At 41.7% G+C, this 26,571-nt stretch overlaps 1 protein-coding gene across 2 annotated transcripts; it reads right to left on the reverse strand.

Annotated features, from left to right (window-relative positions):
* Positions 1-8,872: 8,872 nt before the first annotated feature.
* On the reverse strand, positions 8,873-12,208 carry LOC133896045 (F-box protein At4g00755-like). Of its 2 annotated transcripts, XM_062336560.1 has the most exons (6): positions 11,858-12,208; positions 11,184-11,627; positions 10,929-11,104; positions 10,544-10,662; positions 10,135-10,465; positions 8,873-9,484 (listed from the first exon to the last, which is right to left on the reverse strand). In XM_062336560.1, the coding sequence occupies exons 1-5, from the start codon at positions 12,006-12,008 to the stop codon at positions 10,180-10,182; spliced, it is 1,176 nt and encodes a 391-aa protein (XP_062192544.1). In that variant the 5' UTR covers positions 12,009-12,208; the 3' UTR covers positions 8,873-9,484; positions 10,135-10,179. The 2 variants fall into 2 exon arrangements, with proteins under 2 accessions (XP_062192544.1, XP_062192543.1); XM_062336559.1 differs by lacking the exon at positions 8,873-9,484 and having other exon boundaries at positions 9,834-10,465; positions 11,858-12,207.
* Positions 12,209-26,571: the final 14,363 nt, after the last annotated feature.

Consider the following 26,571-nt stretch of genomic DNA (forward strand, 5'->3'; position numbering starts at 1 on the left):
TGCCCCTCCTCGGACTAGGGTGTAGCCTCAGATGGAGATGGGCATGCAAACTTAGAACAAACGAGAAATAAGAGCCCAAGAAGCGATGGAAGCCTTAGTGAATACCTCAACTTGGATCACCCAGATGATCTAGAAGCTAAAACCAAGGTTCATACCTTGACTAATGGTACAGATGGTCAGACATCCCAAGTACAGAGAAGGCGTGGCTGATGTCCCAGCAAGTTGCCTTTGGGACGCTTTGTCATCACAGAAATTGACAGAGTCGGAGAGCCTTTGAAGCCTTTACATGTATTAGGGTCGTACAAGACAACATGCGGGATTCTCGTTAGAGATCATGTCCCAATCATCCATAGAAGTTGGAGATGCCACCTAGATGACCAGTGGGTCATTCCCAATGACATCAAGAACCTTTTGTGTGAGAAGTTGACAGATAAGTTCGAGTTCCCTAAAGGGTGCAACCTTAAGCAAGCGAAGGCCCGTGCATTAAATATAATAGCCAACTCGTTTAAGAATTTCAAAGCTATATTGTGCAAAGAATGTGTGAGGAACGATCAAACACTAGACTTTAACCTCTACCCTAAGTTGCAAGATTATTGGAATGAGTTCATGCAGCACAAGTAGTCGGAGGACGCAATTAAGAGAAGTGACGCAAACAAGGACAACTCTATAAAGAACAATTAGCATCAAAGACTGGGCACACACAGTTATGCAAATAAATTACCCAACTAGGAGAAGAAGTAAGAAGAACTAACCCAAAATGGTGTTACACCTATGACGGCTTAGTGGATTCCACGAGCTAAGCACTATTTGTATGCAGGGGGTGACTCTTTCAGATCAATACCACATATGCTTCAATGCTTCAGTAACGAAAAAGATCAAGAGGTCATGCAAAGTATCACGGATGCCTATGCCCAGAGTTCACAAGGCTCTTTTAATGCAAATAAAGAGAAGGACGAGCTAACATTGGCACTAGCAAACAAGGAGCACCCTGGCCACACGTGAGGACAAGGTTTGAGGCCTTGGAAAGACTTCTTCCAAAAAGACTCTGAGAGTTATAGGAGTTGGAAGAGATGTATACAAGAAATGCAAGATGTCTTGGATCTTGTACGAGAAAAACTCCAACAAGAGAGACAGACAACGGATGCCAAAATATGGCAAGCCATACAAGAAGCCAGCAGCAAGGACAAGACAATGCTACTATTCTCCATAGCCCTTGTGCTCATCGGAGTATCTGCGTGTCCACAGGCATTCTCGAAGATGACTTATGTTGTTATCCCATGGGTGATATCAAAGACACCACACAGTGCAAGCTTGGCGTGCCCACTACGAACGTTACCACCAAGGTGGCTTTGGGCTTGGCTTGGCCCATGCAAGCTGGGCCTCTGTTCAACAATCGTCCGATACTATCGGGATACGCTAGGGTCCAAGTGGATAACATACTACCCGGGTACCACAAAATGGACATGGATATCCCTGGAGAGGCAGGGCAGAAGAAGATAGGAGCAAACATTGGTAATTCCATCATATGGCACAAGTGCTACATATTGTTTAACGAAGACACAGACGATGAAGAAGATGAGATGGACTCACATGAACACCCCCCTTCACCTGGAAGATCTCCGACCCCTGGGTCACCTCCATGCGGAAGATCTCCAATTCCTCCGCCGCTAGCACCTGCAACAACAAGAGGTTCGAGTCCTCTGCCGCCAGCACCTGCAACAACAAGAGGCTCGAGTCCTTCACCGCCAGCACTTGCAATGTCTAAGAAGTCAATTTTATCTTGGGAATCACTATCATCTAAGAAAACAATTTCATCTCAGAAATCATTTTCATTTAACAAGCAGGTGCCACCTAAGATGTCGGCACCACCTCAACCATAAAAAATAACTCGTGAGAAATTGAGGCGGATAGTGAATGGTAGTGTAACTGCACACTTCAAGTTAGCGCAATCTAAGAAGAAGGATCCAGCCGATCCTGCAGCGCAAAAGTTCTTCATGTCCATGGCGAAACAAAAATAGACGATGGCGCCAGATCCAAAACCTAAATCAGACTACGAGCACATCAAGGAGAAGCCTTACCTGAAGGAGGCCTCGATCAAAAAATTTATTGTCGAAACCGGACTTACACAGGACCAAATTCTTGGGTGGGATGAAAACATTGGCTTAGTCGAGCTTAGATGGGAGTTTAAGTTGTGCAAACCGCTGATCAAACCAAATGTGATGGTCAACCTATCCTATCAAATGCGGAAATTCCATCAAGGGTACATGACAAAGATGAAAAAAGGGTAGACAAATGATCGGCACCAGATACAAAGATGAATATTTCCACAACGGCCCCAATGTACTGTGCCTGGATTCAAGAAACTTTACAATATTTACCTGCTAGATGCCCTTGATCGACTCTATCTTGAGTTGCTAGACAATGTAAGTGTCTTAGATTTACATTCTTCTACTATTTCATTGCATCTGTACTTTATTTTTTTTATGTAGAATGGAGGTACAAAAATATAAAAAATAGTGCATTTACAAAGTAGGGTTCCTCTACCCAACACTTATCAACGAAAGGCTTGTCAAAGATAATTCACATGTAATGTGTTTGCCTACATTTCGTTCTACTCTTTTATGCGCAACTTGATGTTAGGACTAATATATATATATATATATATATATATATATATATATATATATAACTGGATCCTCCTTGTCATCCATCTTGACATGAGCAAGATCATTGTATTTTGCTCATAAAGGAGACCACAAATATAATTTCAACATATAATAGACTTGTTAAATAGGTTAAGTCGATTATATTGTTATTCACTCTAGTGATCTTTCATTCGATTGTGGGCCTATTTATTTTTTATTCTGATTGTGGATTCTAGCTTCTAAAATCAGAATCTAAAATAAACAGGACGATTCTATAATCCACAATTCACAATCTGGGATCAGATTATGCCACAATGCACAATCTGGGAAAAGGCTGCTTCTAGCAAATTGTGACACATATTTACCCACCAGGCCATTAAAAAATAACAGTTCGCTTCTTTCTGTCTTTGCTTCTTTCTCCATCAAAGGTGCCGCTGCCCTCGTCATCCCTCCAAACCCGAAGCGCCGCCGCTCCCACGCCTTTCTTCCCCAACTTTGGCATGACGCTGCGCACGCTGATCTCCGCCCACGGTGAGCCCCGCGTCGTGACTTCATGGCTGGAGCACCACACCACCGCCAGGAACACGCTCGCGACCTCACCTTCGGCCCTCACTCACCACAGTAGCATCACAACAAGCATCTTCTTTGGTGGCCACATCCCGTCATCATCCTGCCTCTCTGCATCATCTCTGTCGAAGCCGAGTCTGGCTATTGCTTCCTCAAGTCCGTGCGGTGCCGCAACACCCCTTACTCGTTGCGCCTGCCAATGGAATGGCCACCACTGCTGACGACCGAGACCACACTGTAGCACCCGATCTTTGCCTCCAAGCACCATCGGGTTGATCTCCCTCCTCGGTGAACCCCTTTTGCTCCCTGCTTGTCTACAGCACCACCTTGATGCCTAGAATCCATTTTGGGGGTCGACTTAGCCCCTCCCTCACCGGACGCGACCGCAACAATCTCCCTAGCCATCCATCATCTCCCTCTCTCGCCCCACCTCCTCGCTCCTCCTCAAGCTGAACCAGCGATGTTGCGAAAGATGGTGTGCTGCTTGACACCGTGCGTGCAGGTACACGACGCTGAGGCCATGCATGTGCTCGAGGGAAAACACCATCTTCAGCGGGAGAGAGCGAACCTGTAAGGGAGGAGGGAGAGAGGGGAGAGATTCTAATAATCTGATGTTGTCTGTTTTAGATTGTACAATTCAAATTCTAGATTATGAGAATCAAAATCTAGATTGTTAGAATCACAATAAAAAAATAAACAGGCCTTGAATCTAAGTCTAGTAATATTATTCATAATCCATGCACAGGGCATTCACATGATACTGTAAGGATAGTGTTTGATTTTGTCCGTTCTAGAAGACCTTTACTGTCTGAATCAACTTTCTAGTAGGTACGTAATATTCATGTCTCAAATTCCTACTAAAGGACTAGCTGCATGCCGCTGATGTTTCATATCTTTTTTTATATAACCGGTAGGAACAGAGCAATAATTTATGTGGCTTCTATGTATGTGAATTCATGCACACATTCACATGAGACATGGTGCTCTAAGATGATGCAGAGGTATGTAAATACATATTGATGCGAGCTTCTCAGTTTCTACACGTTTTCTGTATGATTGATTTCTTCAGTTCGTCTAATGATAGCTAATCAAGTTTAACGCAAGTAAACATCTGCAACATCACCTCAACGTCATTCAAGAACAACTTATCAGGTTCATCAATGATAAAGTGATAAGTCCAAAAGGTGACTTTTATGAGTCGGCAAGCTGCACCTTCAATGAGCACTTGGGACTTGACTAGTTCGACAACTTCGGGTAGCAAGAGGTTGAACCGTTTATCTATTTTCCTTGCACGATTTTTTCAAGTGAACCATGAGATTTCTGAAATAAATTTTGAGTTAGAGAGTTGAAGTTCTGTCCCAACCAACCAAGAGTATTTGTGAATGATATGTTATTTGTGCATGTATATATATGCTATTTTCTAAATATGTTGTTGATGATAATAGCTATATTGGACGGGGGTAAGGATTATCACTGTCGATTAATTATGTGAACTTGGTTAATTATATGAATCGGTAGTGATAGTTAGATTATCAATGATGATCCATTATATAGACCAGCAATGATATATTCAAAAACCGGTAATGATGAGAATGTCTAAGGTATAGTCAGAACTATCGACAGAGTTCATCCTACAAAATCATGATGTTGCATAAAAAGAAACAAATAGTACATAGGGCCGCCCTTCCCAGGCAGCATCCCCTGTACAGAAACGGATCCTCCACATTGAAGGAGCTAATGCAGATGATGAACAGTCATCTACATTAGCTCCGATCTGAGCAGCTGATTTCACCATGAATGGATCAGGATCGAGTGTTACAGTATGGCGCTACAGTGACATACCGATGTACATTACTTTGCTACGGCCAGAACAGTAAAAGGTTATTAATTGATGCAAAGCACTATAGCACCAGACTTATTTTACTGTGCAAATAAGTACTCCTCTATATTAATCCATTATTAATACGGAGGATCCGAGTTCCCCACTATACTGCTTGCTCATTCCTACTATATCTACTGAAACGACAATTGATGAAACTCCGAAGCAAGTGTTTTCTTAGGATCGACCAGTATCATAAAATAACTGAAAATTTGAAGACAAACTGAAACTACCAATGTTAAAAAAAAAAAAGGTGAGGATGGTCTTAACTGACACTGCAGAAGAAAGGAACCCAACTATAGAATTCAAGGAAGCCTGAGAGATCTTTAGCTTTGTGCATATATAGAGTGAATCAATCTTATATTTCCGCTACTCTCATCTATATTTATACTCCTATAAAATACACGAGTTATGATAGATCTGATCGATCGACATCATTCATCCGAGTTAATCAAACGATCATCATGTAAAGTTAGACCATGTTCCTCCTTTCTAAAATATATTCCATCTCATATTATTTATCTTTAATACCTAGATATTCAATATTTGTCTTCTATATATTCCAAAAATACATTCAATCTCCAATTATTTACATTCCATACCTAGATGTTACCTTCAATACATTCATTGTCGGGTTTCTCCAGATAGTGTGCCGCCTCCCACACATCACATATAGCGTCAGGTTTCTCCAGAGAGTATGTCGCCTCCTGCACTTCGCCTACAGTGCCGACTTTCTAGAGAGGATGCATCGCCGCCCGCACGCCGCTTCCACCACCGTCTACCATGGAGGTCGCCTCCGTTGCGCTATCTCTACACTAAGGTACTATGCAAAAATTATTTTTATCCCCTCACAAATTGATCACCATCTTGATGCTCTTCACGGTGTTTCTATGGATAACCAACTCTGGACGATATGGTCCCCTCCATTCTTCTATCTTGGTACTTGATATTCTCCTTCCTCTTAAAATTACATGATCATATGTATGAATTTTATATATACAAATCTCTTTTTTATTATACTATATTATTTTATTTTTTCAAATTACTATATCCTAGTTAGTAAACATAAAAAGTCTATAGATTGAAACTATTTTTCTTCCCAGTGCCAGTTAGTTTGAGTTATCCTTCATAACTTATTTAATATTAAAAAGTTTATAGAGTGAAACTATTTTTCTTCCCAGTGCCAGTAAATTTGAGTTATTCTTCATAACTTATTTAATATTAATGCAGGTTTCTGCGTAACCAAATAATCTTAATTAGATTAACACAAATATACAGCAGAAAAAGTCACACACGAATAGACATAAACTAATCTGAAGGCAGAGAAATAAAAGAGTAAATCCTAATTTAACCACATTCAATAAAATAAGCTGATTCCAAACGTCAATACTATGTTCTTATGCTCGAATCAGCTATTGGTCAACAAGGCCATAAAAAAATCACACCTGCCGCAAGGACTCCAGTGCTTGATCAACTAAAAGTACAAATTTCTCATAATTTTCAAATTGTTTTATCATAATTTTGTTCCCTTAACTGAAAATATGAATAAGAAAATCATACTTTTATTTAACTATATTTTAAAGCACATGAGCATCCTGGAATTATGCACGAGATTGTAGATGATTGAATTATATTGGCAAATATAATTGGTAAAAGTAACACTGCGACAGTGTCAAAGCCTTCCCTACTTATGATGCTACCCTTTACTATGATATTATTAAGTTGGGGTATTTACAAATACCTTCCTGATTGTTTTATTTTTTGCAAGGATATCACTCGAATGACAGTTTTAATGGTATTTTTGTAATTTTTTAAATAGCAAGCTTGCAATAACACCAAAAATAATGATTTCTTTGCAATTGTCCCTATTAAGTTTGATGCTAATTTATAATGAATGAGTCCATAGCATTACTTGTAAAAAAGTAGACTGTACTGCATGCGTGTCCATTATTATACGAAATACAGGCAAAGTGTGCATAAAAAGGAATTTTTGTCTAGACTAACATTAAATGTTGTATAGCAGGAATAAAAAGTTTGCAGAAAAGTGGACATTTCATACATTCAACCATCCAACGTATAAAAGTTTGCTAACAATAAAACATACATCCAAACAGGGCACAGGCCCGAGAAAAGAGTTTTACAGCATCGCCACGCAAGCAAGGATCGCTGGCTACAAACTATGAAAGGGTGCTATTAGAATGAAAGCTAAATGACCCCAGGATACAGCATCAGTGATTGACACGACTTTCTAAGAATATATGGATTTTGTAAGTAACCTTTATTTTGAAGCTTAAACGCCCCTTTTGGGACAATTCATTGATCAGTTGATCTATAATAGTAGCACAACAGTTCTGCAACATTGGCATATATGTTTCATAAAGTTTTGAAAACTGGACATTTCCAAGATGAGATTGGCTGATACATCTGAATATTCTAGAGTGTAGAGTGATGACACTCTCTAAGGTAGTGTTTGGTTGGAGAACGAGGTAGGATGGGATAATTCTATTTATGTATTTAGAGATAGGATGGGATGGTCCGGAATCAGATGTTTGTTTGATGGGTGGTATGGAACGACTCTATTTTAGATTTCGGGCCCACCGTAAGTGACCCGTCCCAAGTAGGATGGCTGCGTTCAGTCTTTTTTCTGGAACGGATCCATCCCGAATCTTTGAAGAATATTCTCTGATTCAGAACTATCCCATCCCACTAAACTCTAACCAAACAATTAAAAACAAAATAAATTCGTTCCATCCCACCCCATCGCCTAAGTTCTCTTGAAGTTGTCATGGACCGGCTAATGTGTGATACCGGGTTGGACTTCAACGAGACGACTTTTTGGCAGAGGTTTTCTGTGCTCGCATTTCGCTCGCGAGTTGGCGAGAAAATAGCATCCTGACGCCAACATGGGGCTAGACAAGCAATTATTGGAGGATATCCCAACTCCAACCGAAGCGTGTGGGCGAGCCAATGTTTCAGCGGGGCTAGCGTGGGCAGTGATCCAAACGTGCCCTTTGTCTTCCTCCTCTGGACTCTACCGTATCTCCTGTATCTTCTGCTCTTCTTGCTGCCCTACCTCCGATTGCATGCTACTTCCACTCTCAAATCTGTCTAATCGTTACATTTTTAGTGTTTGGATTACCCTTGAACACTTGTATCCTGTGTTGGAACGTAACAGAAATGCAGATTCTTTAATAGGAAGAATAGGAGGTCGAATTCTCCCACTCTGGAGTTCTACCTGCAGACGCCGCCGTCGACTGTAGCTCTGCTCTGATAAGAGGTTGGTTGCCTGAACTGAAGACGGAGCTCCTGATTTTTTAGATGATTTTGCAAATTTATCAGCAGCTGTCAAGTTGTTGCAATCTGGAATGAAGCAGCACCTGATGAGCCTAATTGATTAACACACTGCCATCTGCATGTGTTTCTAGTCTTCTGGACAAATTGCTCCATCCATCATACTTGAGAGCGACAACATATGCTCCTGATAAAACTACCTCGAGGTAATCAGGTAATCTTGAATGAACTTCATCAGATAAGAAGATTAAGATCTCAGTAATTTTTGCCATTTTCGTAAGAGGCAAAAACAGGCACTGTTCTCAATTTAATGAGTAATGAGAGAGGTGTACAATGCAAGAACAAGCTTAAAATAAACCCCCTTTCTTTACTTCATTTCAATAGGTATTTGTCATAACAAACCAGAATTGAACTTAACGCTCACGTTAATTCCCCTTATTGATGCTTCTACCATAGTTCATGCCAAAAGGATGATGACTATCAATTCAGCAGTGTGGCTAATGTCTGCACTATATAGAAAGATAAATTATTATGTTACAAAAACTGCAGAGTACAACAACATCTGTAGTCCAAATCATCTACCACATTTTCTAATAACGAATATTCCAACCGTGCCCAATGGGGGCCAAAGAATGTTAAGAATAAGTTACATATGCTTTTATTTCTCTACGACACAAGTAATGTAACCATTCAGAAGGTAGAACAAGCCAATGCAAAGTTCAGAACTCACGAAAATTACAAAAGAACAATCAGCCATATTCGCTAGAAATACACATAAACTAAATTGGCTTTGTGTGGACGGTGCACACAATCACCTTCAGGAATGAAGGAGCACCTGATGAGCCCCATTGATAAACACACTGCTAGTGTAAACTGCTTGATTCATGATAGCTAAGAAAAAGACAACATATCCTCCACAGTCCTGATATTGCTATATAAATAGTCTTGAATAAAATTCCTCAGGTAAGAAGATAATGTCTACCTTGTTATTGTACCTTTAGAAAGCAACCAAAATCGGTAATCTTCTTGACTAAATGACTGAAGAGCTGCACAATGCAAGTACAAGCCGACAAACTGAACAGGCTTCTCAGGACCTATCAGGCTGCAAAGAATTCACAAACTCCATTATTTACTTACCAGGCTTAGATGATGAAATCCCATGAATAGGGCCATCCCAAAGACACCTACTGCAAGGGCTTGGGGTTGTAGTTCTTGATCAACTACAGATACCCATACCTCAAAATTTCCTTCAGTTCAATTATAAGTCTGCTTCAAACTTTCATTTACCAAAAACATAAATCCAGCTTGTTTTGTTTATTCAAGGATACATTCAATGTTTAACCTCCAAGAATTACACAAAAGATTGTAGATAATGTACTGATATTGTACCAAGGAAGCACAGTTAACAACACTGTAGCACTGTCAAAGTTATTCCTATTTATGATACCATATTTCCTCAAAATATGTTTTATATTGTTCTATATTGAAGCCACTATACTATATTTCCTCAAAATATTTATGCACCACATGGCACAATATTTCCAACAAATAAACAACACAAGCCTCAAGTCTGCTACTACTAGTACTCTGTTATATGTTTCAATTCATGGGTGCATCTCAACTCTGGAGACATCATCTCATCTCTGTCACAGACACGCTCTTATTCCACAGAAAAAGGAACAAAAAGAAGAAATTTAGGCCGAAGGTAAAAAAAGAAAGAAACAATCTGGCAGTAGTCTGGGATGAACATACTATAAAGTTGCTTGCGACATAACATGCTGCATGCCAGAGCCCCTTCTAAGGTAAGGGGCAAGTGCCCTCCTCCGATTCATCGTCCTCTTCCGTCACGAATTGCAATGGAGGGCCCAACAGCCTGCTCAGCAGCTCTTCATTCAATCCAATTATTTGACCAGTTAATGCCTGCCAGAATCTCGCTTCAAAGCTGTGCCATTTGGATCGGCTGCGACCGTCATCTCTTGATGATTCAGGATCCAGATAGTACTTGAGGACTAGACCATTCTCACAAGGAGTTACCCCTAACTCCCGCGACAGCGGATTCCCCAACATTTGGACATGGGACACGCTGCATAAAAAAAAGGATACCATCCATCAATATTCGGTCAGTATTTCATCACATAATGCGAAAGGCCATAGCACTCACCATATGTAGTACAAACCATCCTCCTCCTGTTTTTGAATCCTCCCGAGAAGTTCAATCTTCACTACTCCGCCAATGCATAAAACTGAGCGTGGTAGCTTAAAAGTTTGCAAAACATTCTCCTGGAACATGATGAATCATTTTACTTAAAACAGTTTACACGACACAACTGCAAATGTGTTCACCAATTTAACTGCTGTATGAGATTAGCTCTTGAAGAGAACTAGAACTGCAAATATAGTTTCTTCATGCCAAACTTACAAAGACTGCTCTTGGTCTAGATGAACTCTACGATCTATATTTGCAGAGTTACTGTATGAATGAATTCACGCTCAAGAGGGAAAACAATACATATGAAAAGAAAATGAAGCAGATATATTGAGCCAACCTGCAACATTGGGAATTCTGGAGATGTGTAAGTCCAGATATAGTTGTCGTCAGCGGTCAGCTGCCCTTCGTTCTCATCGGATACAAGATCTTCAGGTTGTAGAGGTGACTTTGGACAGCCCATCCGGAAGCGAACGTACTGTGCCGAATATATCGGATGGTCATGTTGGAAAAACGCTGAATAGCAGGAAATTATTAGTAGCAGGCACCAAAGCTTTTGTCATATACAAAAGGAAGTAAATATGATCACACACACCTTTAAATGGCCGTATCTTGATTTCATCAATGAGGCATAGATCTGAGCAAAGCCTGTATACAAGACATTCCGGGACGCTGGGATTGCTTTGGCCCCCACTGGACCAATAAGATGGCATCATATGCACATGGTCCCTCGGCTCAAGGGTATTTTGTATTCTCTCTTGTGGGAAATTATCGGTGCTGGATGCGCCTATGCAGCGAGCTATGCAGTCCTTGCTAGTGTAAGGGGAGAGAAGAGCGTGAGCGAGATGCATGTAAACCCTGTGATCTCTCTTGTGGTTCTCCAACGCAGAAGCAGCAGCAGCAGCATTTGCTCCAGCATCTTCGTTTATTCCATAATTGCTACAATTGGCAGAAGTTATTACTTGTTCAATACGGGTGAAGCTGGAGACCTCGGGACAAGCTCGCAGGCACTGTATCTTGCTCAAGTGAACCGCCATGACTGGATGACAGGCAGTTTGGAAATCGAATTATTTCCATTAGCGTGGTAAAGCGATGGTAAATAATAAATAAATGAGATTGCAAGCAAGAAAGACAGGAGAAAAATAAATAAATGAGATTGCAAACAAGAAAGATGAGAGGGATGCAGCAGAATGAATGGGATGAATCCATCCAGATCTACGCATCTCTAGGAGGGGATAAATAAATATTAGGGAAGAGAAGAGAGGAGACCGAGAGTGCGCCATGATCGGGAGACGGCGGAGGCGTTGGCGAGGTCGGCGGGATCGCGGAGCAGCGTGAAGACGATGGCGGAGGTGTCCGGCCCCAGCCACTCCAGGAAGTCCACGCCCACAGCAGCCTCTTCCTCTTCCACCACCACCATATCGATTGAGTCGAACCGAACTGAATCAAATTAAATTGCAGGCACGGATCTCTAATCCCTCTCTTCTTTCTAGGAGAGGAGGAAGAAGAATCGAGGGATCTGGCCCTCGCTTCTTGAGCAAGCTCCTCTACTTCGGGGTGGCAAATTTAAATATTCCTATATTGCAGGTGGGTTTTCTGCCTTGCCTTTCTTCCCTTTCCTTTTTGTTTTTTCAGTGCCTTCAGGTGCTGGGGCCTGGGAGTGGAAATGGGCACCGGCCAAAAACTACTTTTCGAAGGGTCCGAACTGGCTTCACAAATTTTGTGCTGTATTTTAAAAAAACAAAATTCTGCTATTACTTCACAAAATTAAAATATATTGAAAAACAGATCCATAATTATCTTAACAACTTTAATTCAAATTTAATCAAGCCCTCAAAAACGCGTTTAGTGTGATGCCTCGGTTTTAGCTAAACTATTAAGGCTGGATGAGATATCCACGCGGTGTTGCCTGCTAATGGGCTAAGAATCAGCCTAAAATCGAACCAAACCATTCCACAAAGAAAAAAAGTCTAAATTCTTTTTCTCAACTATTGCTCGATTCTGTTTATCCTTTCAAACTACAAAACTAGATATCTCACATCTTCAACTATTTAAATCGGTATAATTTACCTGTTTAACTGATTTTGATGATAGTATCGTCCTATGTGGCGATAACTCAGCATCCCTGTTGATAGCGTTCTATTGGCGTGGCATCAAAAAATAAATTAAAAAATCATAAAAATCATAAAAAAATTAAAATACTAGAGACAATTCTAAAACCTTTTGTAAAAAAAATAAAAATAATATCCTTTGCATTATATTTCATGGAGATGAAGCTTGGGAAAAATAAAAAACATGCTTTGGTGTGCAGCTCATTTATTAACTCACGTCAAGAAAAATATTAATTTGCAAACACATATTTTTATATATAGGGTGTACCGTAAGAGGATCTATAAATTAGTTTCACTTCATTTAAAGTTTTTATTAATTTCTCTGTAATTTTTATAAAGTTCACAAGCATAAAATGAAAATGTTAAGAAAAAGCATTGCAATTAATTTTTTCATGTCTACCATTATTTTTTCTACACAGAACATTGTTTAAGTAAACTAATAAAAGTGGTTTCACTACTTTTGGAAGTATGATGGATTAGTTATGAATTAATCTAGTTGCAACATATTTACTCAATCATGTATGTTATAAGAACTATTTTATGATTTTATGTATTTCTAGAAGATAGAGGATCATATAATAGGACTAAAAAATTGATTTACTGATTTTTTATTAGCAAATAATTAACTATGAATTTAACTAGTTTTAACAAATAAATTTTCTCAAAAAAATATACAACTTTTTCATGAGTATAAATACGTTTATCATGTAGATCATGTTAGAAGGAAACCTTCACTGGAATTGAAGCTCTGATGAATTAGTTATTGATTTTACAAGGAAACCAACATGTTCACTTTATTCTTGTGAACTTTATTAAAATCATGGATAAATTAATAGAACTCGAAATGAAATAAAACTAATTTTATAGATCCTATTAAGGTGCACCTTATACACACAAAATATGTGTTTGCATGTTAATATTTTCCTTGATGTGAGTTAATAAATTAGTTGCACGCTTTTTAAAGCATGCTTTTCTTTTTTTAAAGCTTTCTCTCCATAAAATATGATGCAAAAGAGATAATTTTTTAACTTTTTTCACTGAATGTCTTAGAATTGTCAACTAGTATTTTTTAAAAAAAATTGTAATTTTTTAATTTTTGAATTTTTTGATGCCACATTAACGAAACATGGCCAACAGGGCAAGCTGAGTTGTTGCTATGTAGGATAAAATCATTATCAAAACCAGTTAAAGAGATAAATTGTATCAGTTTAAATAGTTGAAGGAGGTAGAATATCTGATTTTACAATTCGGAAGGATAAATACTCGAATAATAGTTGAGAGGGACATATAGACTTTTTCTTTCTCTCAAATCAACATCAGCTTCGATCACTCCACCCCACCACTCCCCCATCACATACCCAAATTAGATCAACCCACCGGTAGCTTCATCCCAAACCAAACCAAACCACCCTAATACCCGAATTTTTATATATATATTTTTTCCAAAATTGTCAAGATTACATGCCCGTTTCAAAAAAATGAACTCTACCCTACTGTCGCCCGTTTAACGGGCAACGATAGGGTAGACCAGCTGGCAGCGCTTTTAATAATCGGGGAGAGGAAGGTCGGACGAGACCTTGTTCTCACCCGTTCAGACATTCGTGGCTGCGACGCCACACGGGCCCACCCAAAAGGTATCACCCGCTAAACGGGCGAGACCTTTTGAGTATTTAGGCCGGTCCGACCATCCCTACCGATGTCAGCACTTCATTTGACACATTCAGCCGAGAGAGGAGAGGAGAGGAGATGGAGGAGAGGGGAGGGGAGGGAGATTTGTGCGGCGAAGCCCTGCTGAAAAAAAGAGCTAAATTTTTTCCTCCTTTTTTTAATAAACCTGGTAGGATAGCAACTAGTACTAGGTTTTAATATAGGTTAGATGTTAGATCTAGGTTTCGTTTTACATACCTGGTAGTATAGCCACTAGAAGTAGGATAAAATATAGATCTAGATTTAGAATTTGGGTTAGATTTAGTTCAACAATTAGATCATATTTATACACATATTTTAGCAATTAGAATTAGTATTTAGACATATTTTATGTATTAGATGTAGGATTTAGATATAGTGTAGTTATAATTGATATGATAGATGTAGGATTTAGATGTGTTTGATGTAGCAAATCGGAAATATGTTGTTGCAGTATAAATTACATGTTGAGTTACGCTTGTAATGAATTTTGCATTGTAGATGTAGTTTAACATGATTCTTTCTGTTATGCCTTCAATAATTTCATAGTTTTTTGTCGATGGTTGTCAGGTATAGTGGATATGTGGTAGTTTAGAATTTTTTACAGGGACAGTAAAATCCTATATGGTCTGGAAGGGGTAGTACTATTCGTATTTAAGTCAATAGACAAGAGTATATCCAGACCAATGTAGAAAAATGTCAGAAACTTGTATGCTTAGTTGATGCGGTGTTTCAAAATAGACCCTAATGTTCAAGAGATGACCATTAGCATTATCGGTAACTGTTACACAGAAGGTGTGTACTGGGGGGTGTTCCCACTCTGAGAAGATGAATTGTGGAAGAGGTACCTATATGATGTTGTGCATAGAGGTTGGCCTCCTATATTGCTTGTACAATGGAAGAATAAAGAGGCAGTTGGGTAGATGCAGGGTGGAGCATACGCGGAGGAGGAGGGTGATGAGGAAGAGTATGATGAAGATGTCGATCCGGATGGTGCACATTCATTGGATTATCCGACTAAACCGACCGGTGAGGCAGACGAGGGGAATGAATCTCCTCTCTAATTGAACAAATGGAGCGAAATGATATTCAGGCTGATGAAACTCCTAAGTATGAAAGCTCGGATGATGAGGACGATGTTCCGGTTCCCACGGATTGGAACAATCCAAACTTCAACAACGTTGTGGTGAATGAGGGGAATCAAGTGGCCTGGGAGTATACGCAAAATGAGGTGACCCAAGGTGCTAGGTATCCTACCAGTCAGGCCATAAAGGATGCTGTGACTCAATAGAAAACCTCGCTTCAACGACAGTTTTTTGTTGTCAAGTCAAGCAAGAAGGAATATGATGTGAAGTGCGCAAATGAGGGTTGCGCGTGGCAGGTGCACGACTTTAAAGGGAAGTGGGTTGACTATTGGGAGGTGTCGATTGTGGTCGAACACACTTGCATGATTGAGGAACTTGAGCGTAGCCACCGGAACGTCATCTCAGGCTTTGTCGCCAATGTGATGTATGCCCAGATTGTGGACAACCTGAACTACGAACCAGGGTCCATAATTAGGCAAATTGAGGAGAAGTACAAGTATACTATCAGCTACAACAAGGCACGGAGGGCGAAGAGGAAGACAATTGAGATGAGGTTCGGGACCTATGAAGGCTCGTATGAGAATCTGCCACATTTGTTGCAGACTATTGCTCGAAGGAACCTGGGGACGTATTACAACATTGATAAGTACCCATTGCTATCCAAACCTGAAAAGTACGTCCTGAAGTGATGTTTCTTCGCAATAGGGGCATGTACCGAAGCTTTCAAGTATTTTCGGCCTATCCTATGCATCGACGGTACTTTCCTTACCGATAAGTTCATGGGACAAATCCTGACTGCTATTGGGGTTGACGGGAACAATCAAGTTCTACCGTTGGCCTTTGTATTTGTGGAGAGTGAGAATAGCAATAGTTGGTATTGATTTATGTAACGTGTGAGGATGATAGTTGTTGGTGCTCAACCGAACATGTGCATTATACATGACCGACATGCTGGGATACTCAAGGCAATTCTGGATCTGCAAAATGGAATGGACGATGGCTTGATTGGACTTGTGTGGCCAGACCTGCAGAGTAGGTGGTGCATGAGGCATTTGGTTGCAAACTTCTTCCGCCAATTCAAACAAGAACCTTATGAACATGTTCAAGAGGCTGTGTGGTCAAAACCAGCAGCGGATGTTTGATGCTCTTTGGAAGATACTGAACGAGTTGTCGAAGAAGCAAACACAGGAGCGTGCAGTGGGGCTCATGACGGGAGCGGAGGATGTACCACTACCTCTTGAGTCCCTGCCAAATGACAATGAAGCTGGCATCACGTGGATGAGTGAGTCATCTACCATGTCATTTCGCGAGTGGATTGAGAATGAGCCCAAGGAGAAGTGGGCTCTTCTCCATGACATAAATGGGGCTAGGTACGATATTATGACTACAAATTTAGCAGAGGTTCACAACTGGGTGATGAAATGTGTGAGGGGGTTGCCGCTGGTGGGGATTGTAGAGTTCATACTTCAAGGGATATGCAACTATTTCGGGAACCACTATGCAGTAGCGCACACAACCCTGAATAATACTAGTATGATTTATGGGATAGATGACTAAGTATATGGAAGACAAGGCGGAGAAGGCAAAGATGCACTGGGTGAAGACCATGGGAACTGCATAGCAGACATATGAAATTCTATCCAGGGACAAAAGGAAGGAGAGGGGGCTATCCACTAGCATCTTCAATGACAGGTGTGTTTGCACCTGCTACAAGCCGATGCTACTGCATAAGCCATGCTCTCATGCGATTGCTGCGTGTGCTGTGACGGGGCTAAGGACTCGGAGGTTCGTCTACGACTACTTCAAGAAGGAAGCTCTATTTGACACCTGGAACCATGAGGTCTATGGTTTCAGGATTTATGATTCTTTCACGACGGAACCTGGGCTCGATGCTTTGTTCGTACCGGATCCCGACAAGATGAAGCATAAGAAGGGGCAGCGCGGGACTATGAGGCTCCGTAATGGCATGGATGAAGCAGAAATTGGACGTCGTGTGAAATGGTGCAACAAGTGCAACGGAATAGGACATACTTACAAGAAATGCACCGTTGGTGTCCCAAATGTGAACCCAGCGAAAGCAGGTCTGTCCAGGTCTGCTGGAGATGGGAGACGTCCTCGTAGTTTTTGATCGTCAGCTTCGTCGGCTCATTGAGATTGATTAATGTTGTAATTTTTTGTGTGATGGATATTCATGTGCACACCATTGTACTTTACTCGTTCAGTTCCCACAAATAAAGACCAGTCGACACTTCTTACTTTTTGTTTTTTTGCATATAAAAATGTAAATAACTTGTGATTTGCGTACGTTTATGTTGATTGCTTTATTGTATTGTCTAACTTAGTTAGGTTGCACAATTGAGTTGATCCAACGTGCAGACACATCGCGTGTACCCAAACTTCGTTCGCTAGTTCGATGAGCTGATGATGGACTGTGTGTGCTGGTGGTCGTACACGTAGGCCGAGGTACTTCTACGCGCTCCGTTTGGACTTTCGGTGCTCTACCTATGTGACTGTGAGTACTGGCTCATGACTCGCGCCCTCATCTTTGACATCTGCTTCGAGGAGTACTCACTGCATCGCGTGATGCGGCAGTTTGGGAAGTTTCAGCTGTGGCTGCTACCGTTGATTAGGTTGGTGCCTATCAACATACACAGGTGCGTAACATTGTAATTACATTTTTATACGACCCACATGTACACCTTGTATTCACGGACTTATGTTTATGCAGGTTGATACGGAGGGGGGCTCATTCCACTAGCGCGTTTGCATCGTGTGTGCAGAGATGGGTTGAAGAATGGGACGCAACTGTCGAGCACATCATGGATGAGGAGCGGCCACACTCGGAGGAGGCGTACGCGAAGTACCGGTCATGGTTCGTGCATCGGACGCGGGTTCGGGTGACGTACACACCAGCTGAGTTTCCACAGCACGTGGTAGACGTGCGCAACACGTACCCTACACACAGGGACAAGACTCGTTCGCTTGAGGTACGAATAACCCTACGCGATTCGTCTTTTACTTCAATTGTTAGCTTAAAAATTGTAAAGTGAGATGAAATTTATCTTTACAGATGGACATACTACGCCAAATTGATGTCGAGGCACGTGCGTCGAGACTGCGACTCGACAGTGGGGGTGAGGTCCCCAGGGCTGAGATGAGCACGTCGTTTGGCCGGATTATCCAAAATGTGTCGTAGGCCTTAAGATTGTTGAGCTACAGTTTGTCCTCAGACGTTACGACGAGACCACGAGCATCGACATAGATGCCGGCATGACCGTCTGCCACCTTCACCGCGTCGCAGCATCGACCGGTAGTTCCACCCTTCGCCGCTGAGCCGTCGAGGACATCTTCGACACCGCCTTCCTCTTTGACCCCTACGACAGCGAAGCAGTCTTTCACTGCTGCTGGTCACCCCCACTACATTGGCACGTTGCCTCGGCTTTTGTTCTCCGGTGCCAGTGACCCCTGCTACGGTTCCGCTAGCCACTTCCATGCCTTCAGCGGTGTGACACACCCTTCCTTTGCGAACACAGGTCCTTCGTGATCTCACGTTCCCGGCGCAGGTCAGACACTCACTTCATGCATGCCATATTATTATGTATCTCACGATTTACTGGTGGTAACTTGATTTCTTTGTTGTTCCATGTGGGAAGTAGAGGCACATGGTAGCTACATGGAGCTGCTTAGTAGAGACGTTAGTTAGGTCCCTGCTTATGACTTCATAGTCAGACAGAACTACGATCTCGGTGCATCGCAGCTACCTGGTGCACCACTCCCGAGGACTCAGCCCTCCCAAGATGACTACGCCACTCCACTGCATGCTGGCTGACTTGAACGACCGGTCGTTCCACCGGACTGTCTGACGTACTCAGGTCATCACGTGCGAGCGATGAGGCGCAGGGTCCCTAGGATAGATATGATCAGGGGCATTGTCTCTAAGATGGAATGTAACCTATAGGATTCTATGTCATTGTTAGTTTCAGGGTGTTATGTAGTAGTACTCCGTGTTACTATTTTATGTGTACTCCGTGCTAGTATTTATATTTGGCCTATCATGTCATGTTGGATGTTAATGTAAGATCTTTATTATCAACCATATTTTTATTAACTATATTCTCGATCGATACCAAGGAAGACCATCGTGCGATTATACCCCATTTCAAATCATTCACTTGCAACTTTCAAAATAAAAAGCCTTCGTATAAAAAAAAAACCCTACTACTATAACACTTACAAATACAATAAAACGTTACATGATGGGGTACAATTTATTCAATTACGAACAACACAGTACAAAAAAAAAAACAAAATGCTGAGGTAACACGTCACCATAGAGCGTCGGTGGTGGTGGGGGAGCAAACTCTTGGTTACTCCTGGGTACATATTGGGATTCACACATTTAGAGAATGGTAATATGAGGAAATCCAAGTTCTTCCCCTGTGCCACGGGTGACACACGGGAGGTTTTTAAAATACAACAAAAACATGAAATTTTTCCATGTGTCACGGTATTGCACACAAGCGATTCGTTGGTGCACGGGGACATCCACCAAAAGCTTGAAGCTGTGCAGAGTAACAAAGAAAATTGCCGATCCATTCTGCCGCCTTGTTTTCCCTCCATCAAAGACACAGGCGGAACCCTTTCCCTCCATCAAAGACACAGGCGGAATCCTTTCCCTCCAGCAAAACTTTCCCCTTCCCTGTCTCTTAACCCTTCACGCCTGCTGCTCTCACTCATCCAACAAAATTTCCCCTCCTCCTTTCCTCTTGCTGCTTCCCACCCTAGCGAGCTTACTTCACCATGGCGATCCCACTGGACCTCCCCGCCAGCGGCTGCTGCTGATCTCTGCTCCTTCTCCCTCACCTCCCTGGCTGCTGCCACTTTGGAATCTTCAAGGAGCTGCACGCATGCACCCACCCTCTACTACATTAAACCCTAAAACCTTGCAAAAGTATGGTTTTGAGGTCCCTCCCCACCAGATTGGCCCTATTGATGATGGTGGTTGTGTTGTGCTGGCTTCCCCACTTCATTAACCCAATTTTAAGGGATTAGCCCTATTTTCTAATGGTAGTTTGCCCTCGTATGTGCAGTTTTATTTTTTGGGAGCTTTCTTTTTCTTTTAGAAAGAAAAATTTGTTAGTAGCTTGAGGGGCAGCTGCATGTGTAGTGATTGCCTGAAATTTGCAACCCAGATTAGCTCTATCATTTTTATGTTTTTTTGGGTTGTAGTAAATATTCATTATTGTCGACTAAAAAGTGTCATTAATGACGTTTTTGAACCAACATTGCGAACTATCAGTGTCGATATATTGACCGGTACTGATAATGAGTATTAGTACTAACTCATGAAAAAACACCAGCACTGATACTGAGACTATCAGTATTATTTGATAACAAGTAACCGATATTAATACTCAACTATCAATGTCAGTTTTTTTTTTACAAACCGGCCCGTATCAATGTCGGTTTTTTTTATGAACTGACACTGATGACCCCTCCCCTCTTATATAGAATCTAGCCATTACCGAAAATAGCATAAATAATGTCACATACATCAAGATAAACATGCCTATATAATTATCTCAATACATATAATATCACACATATACACAATTCATTCACATCTCATCTTATTCATACATATGTAATCATGTTGTTTTACATGTTATTGACTAGAGATCAAAACTAATACAAGTTTGTAACAAAATTTCATAAATTAACAGAAGTATATAATAAAATGGTAAGAAGCGATGTCATTCAGTTGTTTTTGTTGACCGAAGACTCTGAACAATGCTTTTTGCCTTGAGAAAAATCAGGTAACAAAATCCATAAGCTAATTGAAGGGATGGCTTGCCAATAGCACTATTTCAAAAAATGGTACCACTTGGACTCTGGAATGACTTGGTCATTGATGAACCCGTACAGTTGTGCTTCAATTGCGTTGATTCTCTACTGCATTAGGAAACTTATTTCCAGCTCGAGATCTTGCAATTATCAGAATTGAAAAATCAATCTATTTGAACATAAGTATGAACTAAAAATTAATCATCAATATGTATACCACTTACCTCAGCTTTGTTAATGGTATTATAATTGTTTTTTGTCCATCCATACATGAAGTCACATACATAGTAGTCACATAAATTGTTGCTCTAGGTCTAAAGCCTATAAGGAAAGTCTGTTACTATTTTTCATTCATTCCAGAATAGATAGTGATGTCTTTTCCTCTTGATATAGTGATGGGAACAGGGGGTCCCGATCTTCCGTCAGGTGGGGATAACTATCGATTTGGTGGAGATTTGACACAAACGATCCGGCTTCCAATCAATAAGATTCGAACCCCGCAATCGCAGCACCACTTCTCCTCGGGTTATCAACCGTGCGCTGCGCGATTGACCTCGCCACGAAGGCTAATCCTTGCCTACGAATCGAAGACACAAGCAAGAACCAAGAAGAACACAATCTGGAAAATTGCAGATGAATTGATTAAGCTCACAAGTTGGGGTCTCACAAACCGATCTAGCGGCGAACTGTTCTTGACAGATTAACTTAAGCAAAACCCAGCCCTAAACGACGGCACGACGGCTGTTTATGAAGACTCTAGGGTCGTGCAAGACCCTCTGGACGCGCCCCTATTGGGCTCCAACACGATACAAGGCCCAAAGACCAAAATACGACGTCGCATCGCCGAGACAGATTCTGGACGTCAACTTGTTCGGACGATTTCCGTTAACTCCAGATGAATTTGAGCCTGATACTGGTGCCATTGGAAGCGTCTTGAAATTATCTTTCCATCCATATATAGTACGCCCAAATCCGACTCCGTATGCAACCTGGGCGTCCGTTTTAGTGCGGGCTGTTTCTGGAGTCCGAAACAGAAACGAAATCGAATCGGTTTGGGCCTCCATCTTGAACCGGACGTCCGCGCTGGCCCTCCACGCCTCGAAGGCCTTCTCCACGCCCTTGCTGGTCCTCTCCTGTGTTCCTAAGTACAATTAAATCATTAGGTAGCAATTCATTCTCAAACTCACAAAAAGAATTGCTTAGGAACGAGTTCACCTGTAAATTTAAGAGTCGAGCGCGAGCGCGAGTAATTGGACCTTGCACAGCAACTTGAGGAGTTTCGTTTGCATCCGTAGGAGGGATGTCCTCATCATCCTCCCCCTCTTGAAAAGGAGTCGTCCTCGACTCAAGCTCATCTTCTTCTCCCAAATATGGCTTCAAATCTGAAATGTTAAAAGTGGGACTAACCCCAAACTCGGGAGGCAACTCAAGCTTATATGCATTGTCATTAAGCTTTGCCAAAATTTTATATGGACCAGTAGCACGTGGCATCAATTTAGACTTTCGCAAATCTGGAAATCTATCTTTTCTCAAATGCAACCACACTAAATCACCTGGTTCAAGTTGATTTCCTTTCTACCTTGACTACCAGCAATTCTATACTTTTCAGTCATCTTTTCTATGTTCTCTTTAATTGAAGCATGCAATTTCAAAATAAAATCAGCACGCTCCGTAGCATCACTATGTACTCGCTCAGAAGTAGGTAGAGGCAAAAGATCAATGGGAGCACGAGGGTTAAAGCCATACACTACCTGAAAAGGACTTACCTTGGTGGTGGAGTGAGCCGCCCGATTATATGCAAACTCAACATGAGGTAAACACTCTTCCCACAGCTTCAAATTTTGCTTCAATATCGCTCGCAGCATTGTAGACAATGTTCTATTTACAACCTCTGTCTGACTATCTGTTTGTGGATGACATGTTGTAGAAAACAGCAGCTTTGTACCCAATTTGTTCCATAGCGTACGCCAAAAGTGACTCAAGAATTTTGCATCACGATCTGAAACAATAGTAGAAGGCATACCATGCAAGCGAACAATCTCTTTGAAGAAGAGGTTAGCAATATGAACGGCATCATCCGTTTTATGACAAGGAAGAAAATGTGCCATCTTAGAAAAGCGATCGACCACAACAAAAACACTATCGCTCCCCCTCTTTGTCCGAGGCAATCCCAAAACAAAGTCCATAGAAATATCAGCCCACAGAACCGAAGGAATAGGAAGAGGCATATACAAACCCTGTGGATTCAATCGGGACTTAGCCTTTTGACACGTAGTGCATCGAGAAACAAAGCGCTCGACATCACGCCGCATCCTAGGCCAAAAGAAGTGTGTGGACAGCACATCCTCCGTCTTCTTAGCACCAAAGTGGCCCATCAAACCACCGCCATGTGCTTCCTGCAACAACAAGTGACGAACGGATCCAACTGGAATGCATAGACGGTTAGCTCTAAACAAGTATCCATCATTAAGCACAAATTTATTCCATGTACGTCCCTCTTTGCAATTCAAAAGCACATCTTTAAAATCATCATCTCGAGCATATTGTCCCTTAATCGTTTCAAGTCCAAAAATACGATAATCAAGTTGAGACAACATGGCATAGCGTCGAGACAAAGCATCCGCAATCACATTATCATTCCCCTTCTTGTGTTTAATGATGTAGGGAAACGATTCAAGAAATTCCACCCACTTAGCATGTCTACGATTCAGATTCGTTTGGCAACGAAGATGTTTAAGTGATTCATGATCCGAATGAATAACAAATTCCTTAGGCCATAAATAATGTTGCCACGTTTCTAAAGAACGAATGAGAGCATACAATTCTTTATCATACGTGGAATAATTAAGAACAGGCCCATGCAATTTCTCACTAAAGTAAGCAACGGGTTTACTTCCTTGCATCAAAACAGCACCAATGTCAACTCCACTTGCATCGCATTCAAGCTCAAAAGTCTTACCAAAATCAGGAAGTTGGAGTAGCGGCGCGTGAGTAAGCTTGTCTTTCAAAAGAGCAAAAGAATCCTCCTGTGGCTGCCCCCAATGGAATGAAACACCCTTCTTGGTCAGCTCATGTAAAGGGGCAGCGATGGTGCTGAAATCCTTCACAAAACGGCGATAAAATCCTGCAAGTCCAAGGAAACTCCGCACTTGTGTCACCGTCGAAGGCGTTGGCCAACTCTGAATGGCATGCACCTTGGCCTCATCCACCTCAATGCCCTGTGGAGTCACAACATAGACAAGAAACGAGACTCGTTCGGTGCAAAAGGTGCACTTCTCGAGGTTACCAAATAAGCGCGCGGCTCGTAAAGCATCAAAAATAGCACGTAGATGATCAAGATATTCAGATAAACATGTGCTGTAAATCAAGATATCATCAAAATAAACCACCACAAATTTGCCAATAAATGGGCGTAAAACCTCGTTCATCAAACGCATGAAAGTACTAGGTGCATTAGTTAACCCAAAAGGCATGACTAACCACTCATACAAGCCGAACTTGGTTTTAAAGGTAGTTTTCCATTCATCGCCCAATTTCATTCTAATTTGGTGGTAACCACTGCGTAAATCAACCTTAGAGAAAATCTTAGAACCACTTAACTCATCAAGCATATCATCTAATCGAGGAATAGGATGACGGTACCGGATGGTGATGTTGTTAATGGCTCTACAATCGACACACATGCGCCAACTGCCATCTTTTTTTGGAACCAAAATGACAGGAACAGAACAAGGACTAAGGCTCTCACGTACATACCCGCGGTCCAACAGGTCTTGGACTTGGCGCTGAATCTCCTTAGTCTCCTCAGGGTTGGCCCTATATGCAGCACGGTTGGGCAAGCTCGCTCCAGGAATCAAATCAATTTGATGCTCAATCCCGCGAATGGGAGGAATGCCTGGAGGTATCTCAGAGGGGAAAACATCTCTGAACTCCTGCAAAAGGTTAGTCACAGGTGCAGGGAAAATGCTAGCAATATCATCAATGGAAAATAAAGCATCTTTGCAAATCAAGGCATAGCAGCAAGTATCATCATCATGAAGTCCAGAAAGATCAGATTTTGTTGCAAACATGACAGGGGCTTTCAATTTAATTGCTTGCTGATTTTCAGGTTTAACATGAGGTTCATTTTTTGCACTTTCAGCTCTATCCTTTTCAGCTTGTACAATTTCAGCAGGAGTTAAAGGCAGCAAAGTAATTTTCTTTCCCTGATGCATGAAGGTGTATTTATTACTTCTACCATGGTGACGTGCATCATTATCATATTCCCAAGGTCGACCCAACAAAAGAGAGCATGCTTCCATAGGTACTACATCACAATCAGCAAAATCAGAATATATACCAATGGAAAAATGCACGCGTACTGTTTGTGTTACCTTAACCTTGCCGGAATCATTAAACCACTGAATATGATAGGGGTGTGGCCGTGGTCTTGTGGCCAAGCCAAGCTTCTTGACCAAATCTAAACTCACCAAATTGTTGCAGCTTCCTCCATCAATTATAACACGGGCACGTCGATTGTTGATGACGAAGAAAGTTTGGAACAAATTATGGCGCTGCTGCCTCTCTGATTGCTCAAGCTGAGTACTAAGGACACGCTGCACAATAATGTTCCGGAAACCCGCCGTGGCAGCACCACCCAAAGCATTGGCATCATACATGTTGTCATCGCCGGAAACGGCACTCGTGTCATCATCCTCATCAACATCCGAAGCACTAATGTAGCCATCATCTGTAGCAATGTACGCCAGTTGGCTAGGGCAATCCTTCTTCACGTGGCCAAGCCCATGGCAGCGGTGGCACTGAATGCTCGAAGTGCGACCACTGGAAGGCGCTGAATCTGATTTCTTGGCGGGTACCTGCAAAGAAGGCTTACCAGCGGCCTGAGGGCAAGATGGAGACGAGGCTGAAGGTCGCGTGCTCGCTGGTGGTGGTACGCGGGCACTCGAAGGAGGTGCTGATGTAGTCGTCTTTGGCGCATAGGAAGCGCCAAAATTACTCCGGGTTTTATGCTGTTGGCGTCCCTGCAATTCCTTCTCTGCAAGCATAGCAAACTGGAACAACTGGCCGACAGAGTTAAATTCCTTAAAATCAACTATGTCCTGAATTTCACGCCTCAATCCCGAGTAAAAACGACAAATGGAATCCTCATTCCCCTCCACGATGCTAGAACGCATCAACCCCTTTTGAAGATCACCATAATAATCCTGCACAGATTTATCCCCTTGCTCTAAATGCATCAATTTCTTACGCAAGTCTC

Source organism: Phragmites australis, chromosome 16, assembly GCF_958298935.1.
Source record: "Phragmites australis chromosome 16, lpPhrAust1.1, whole genome shotgun sequence".
Lineage (NCBI taxonomy): Eukaryota > Viridiplantae > Streptophyta > Magnoliopsida > Poales > Poaceae > Phragmites > Phragmites australis.

Coding starts and splice junctions, on each gene's coding strand:
- LOC133896045 (XM_062336560.1), bottom strand. CDS start 12,008: ATGGTGGTGGTGGAAGAGGAAGAGGCTGCTGTGGGCGTGGACTTCCTG. Junction 11,628..11,857: donor CCGATCATGGCGCACTCTCG/GTCTCCTCTCTT, acceptor CCTGTCATCCAG/TCATGGCGGTTCACTTGAGC. Junction 11,105..11,183: donor CAAGATACGGCCATTTAAAG/GTGTGTGTGATC, acceptor CCTGCTATTCAG/CGTTTTTCCAACATGACCAT.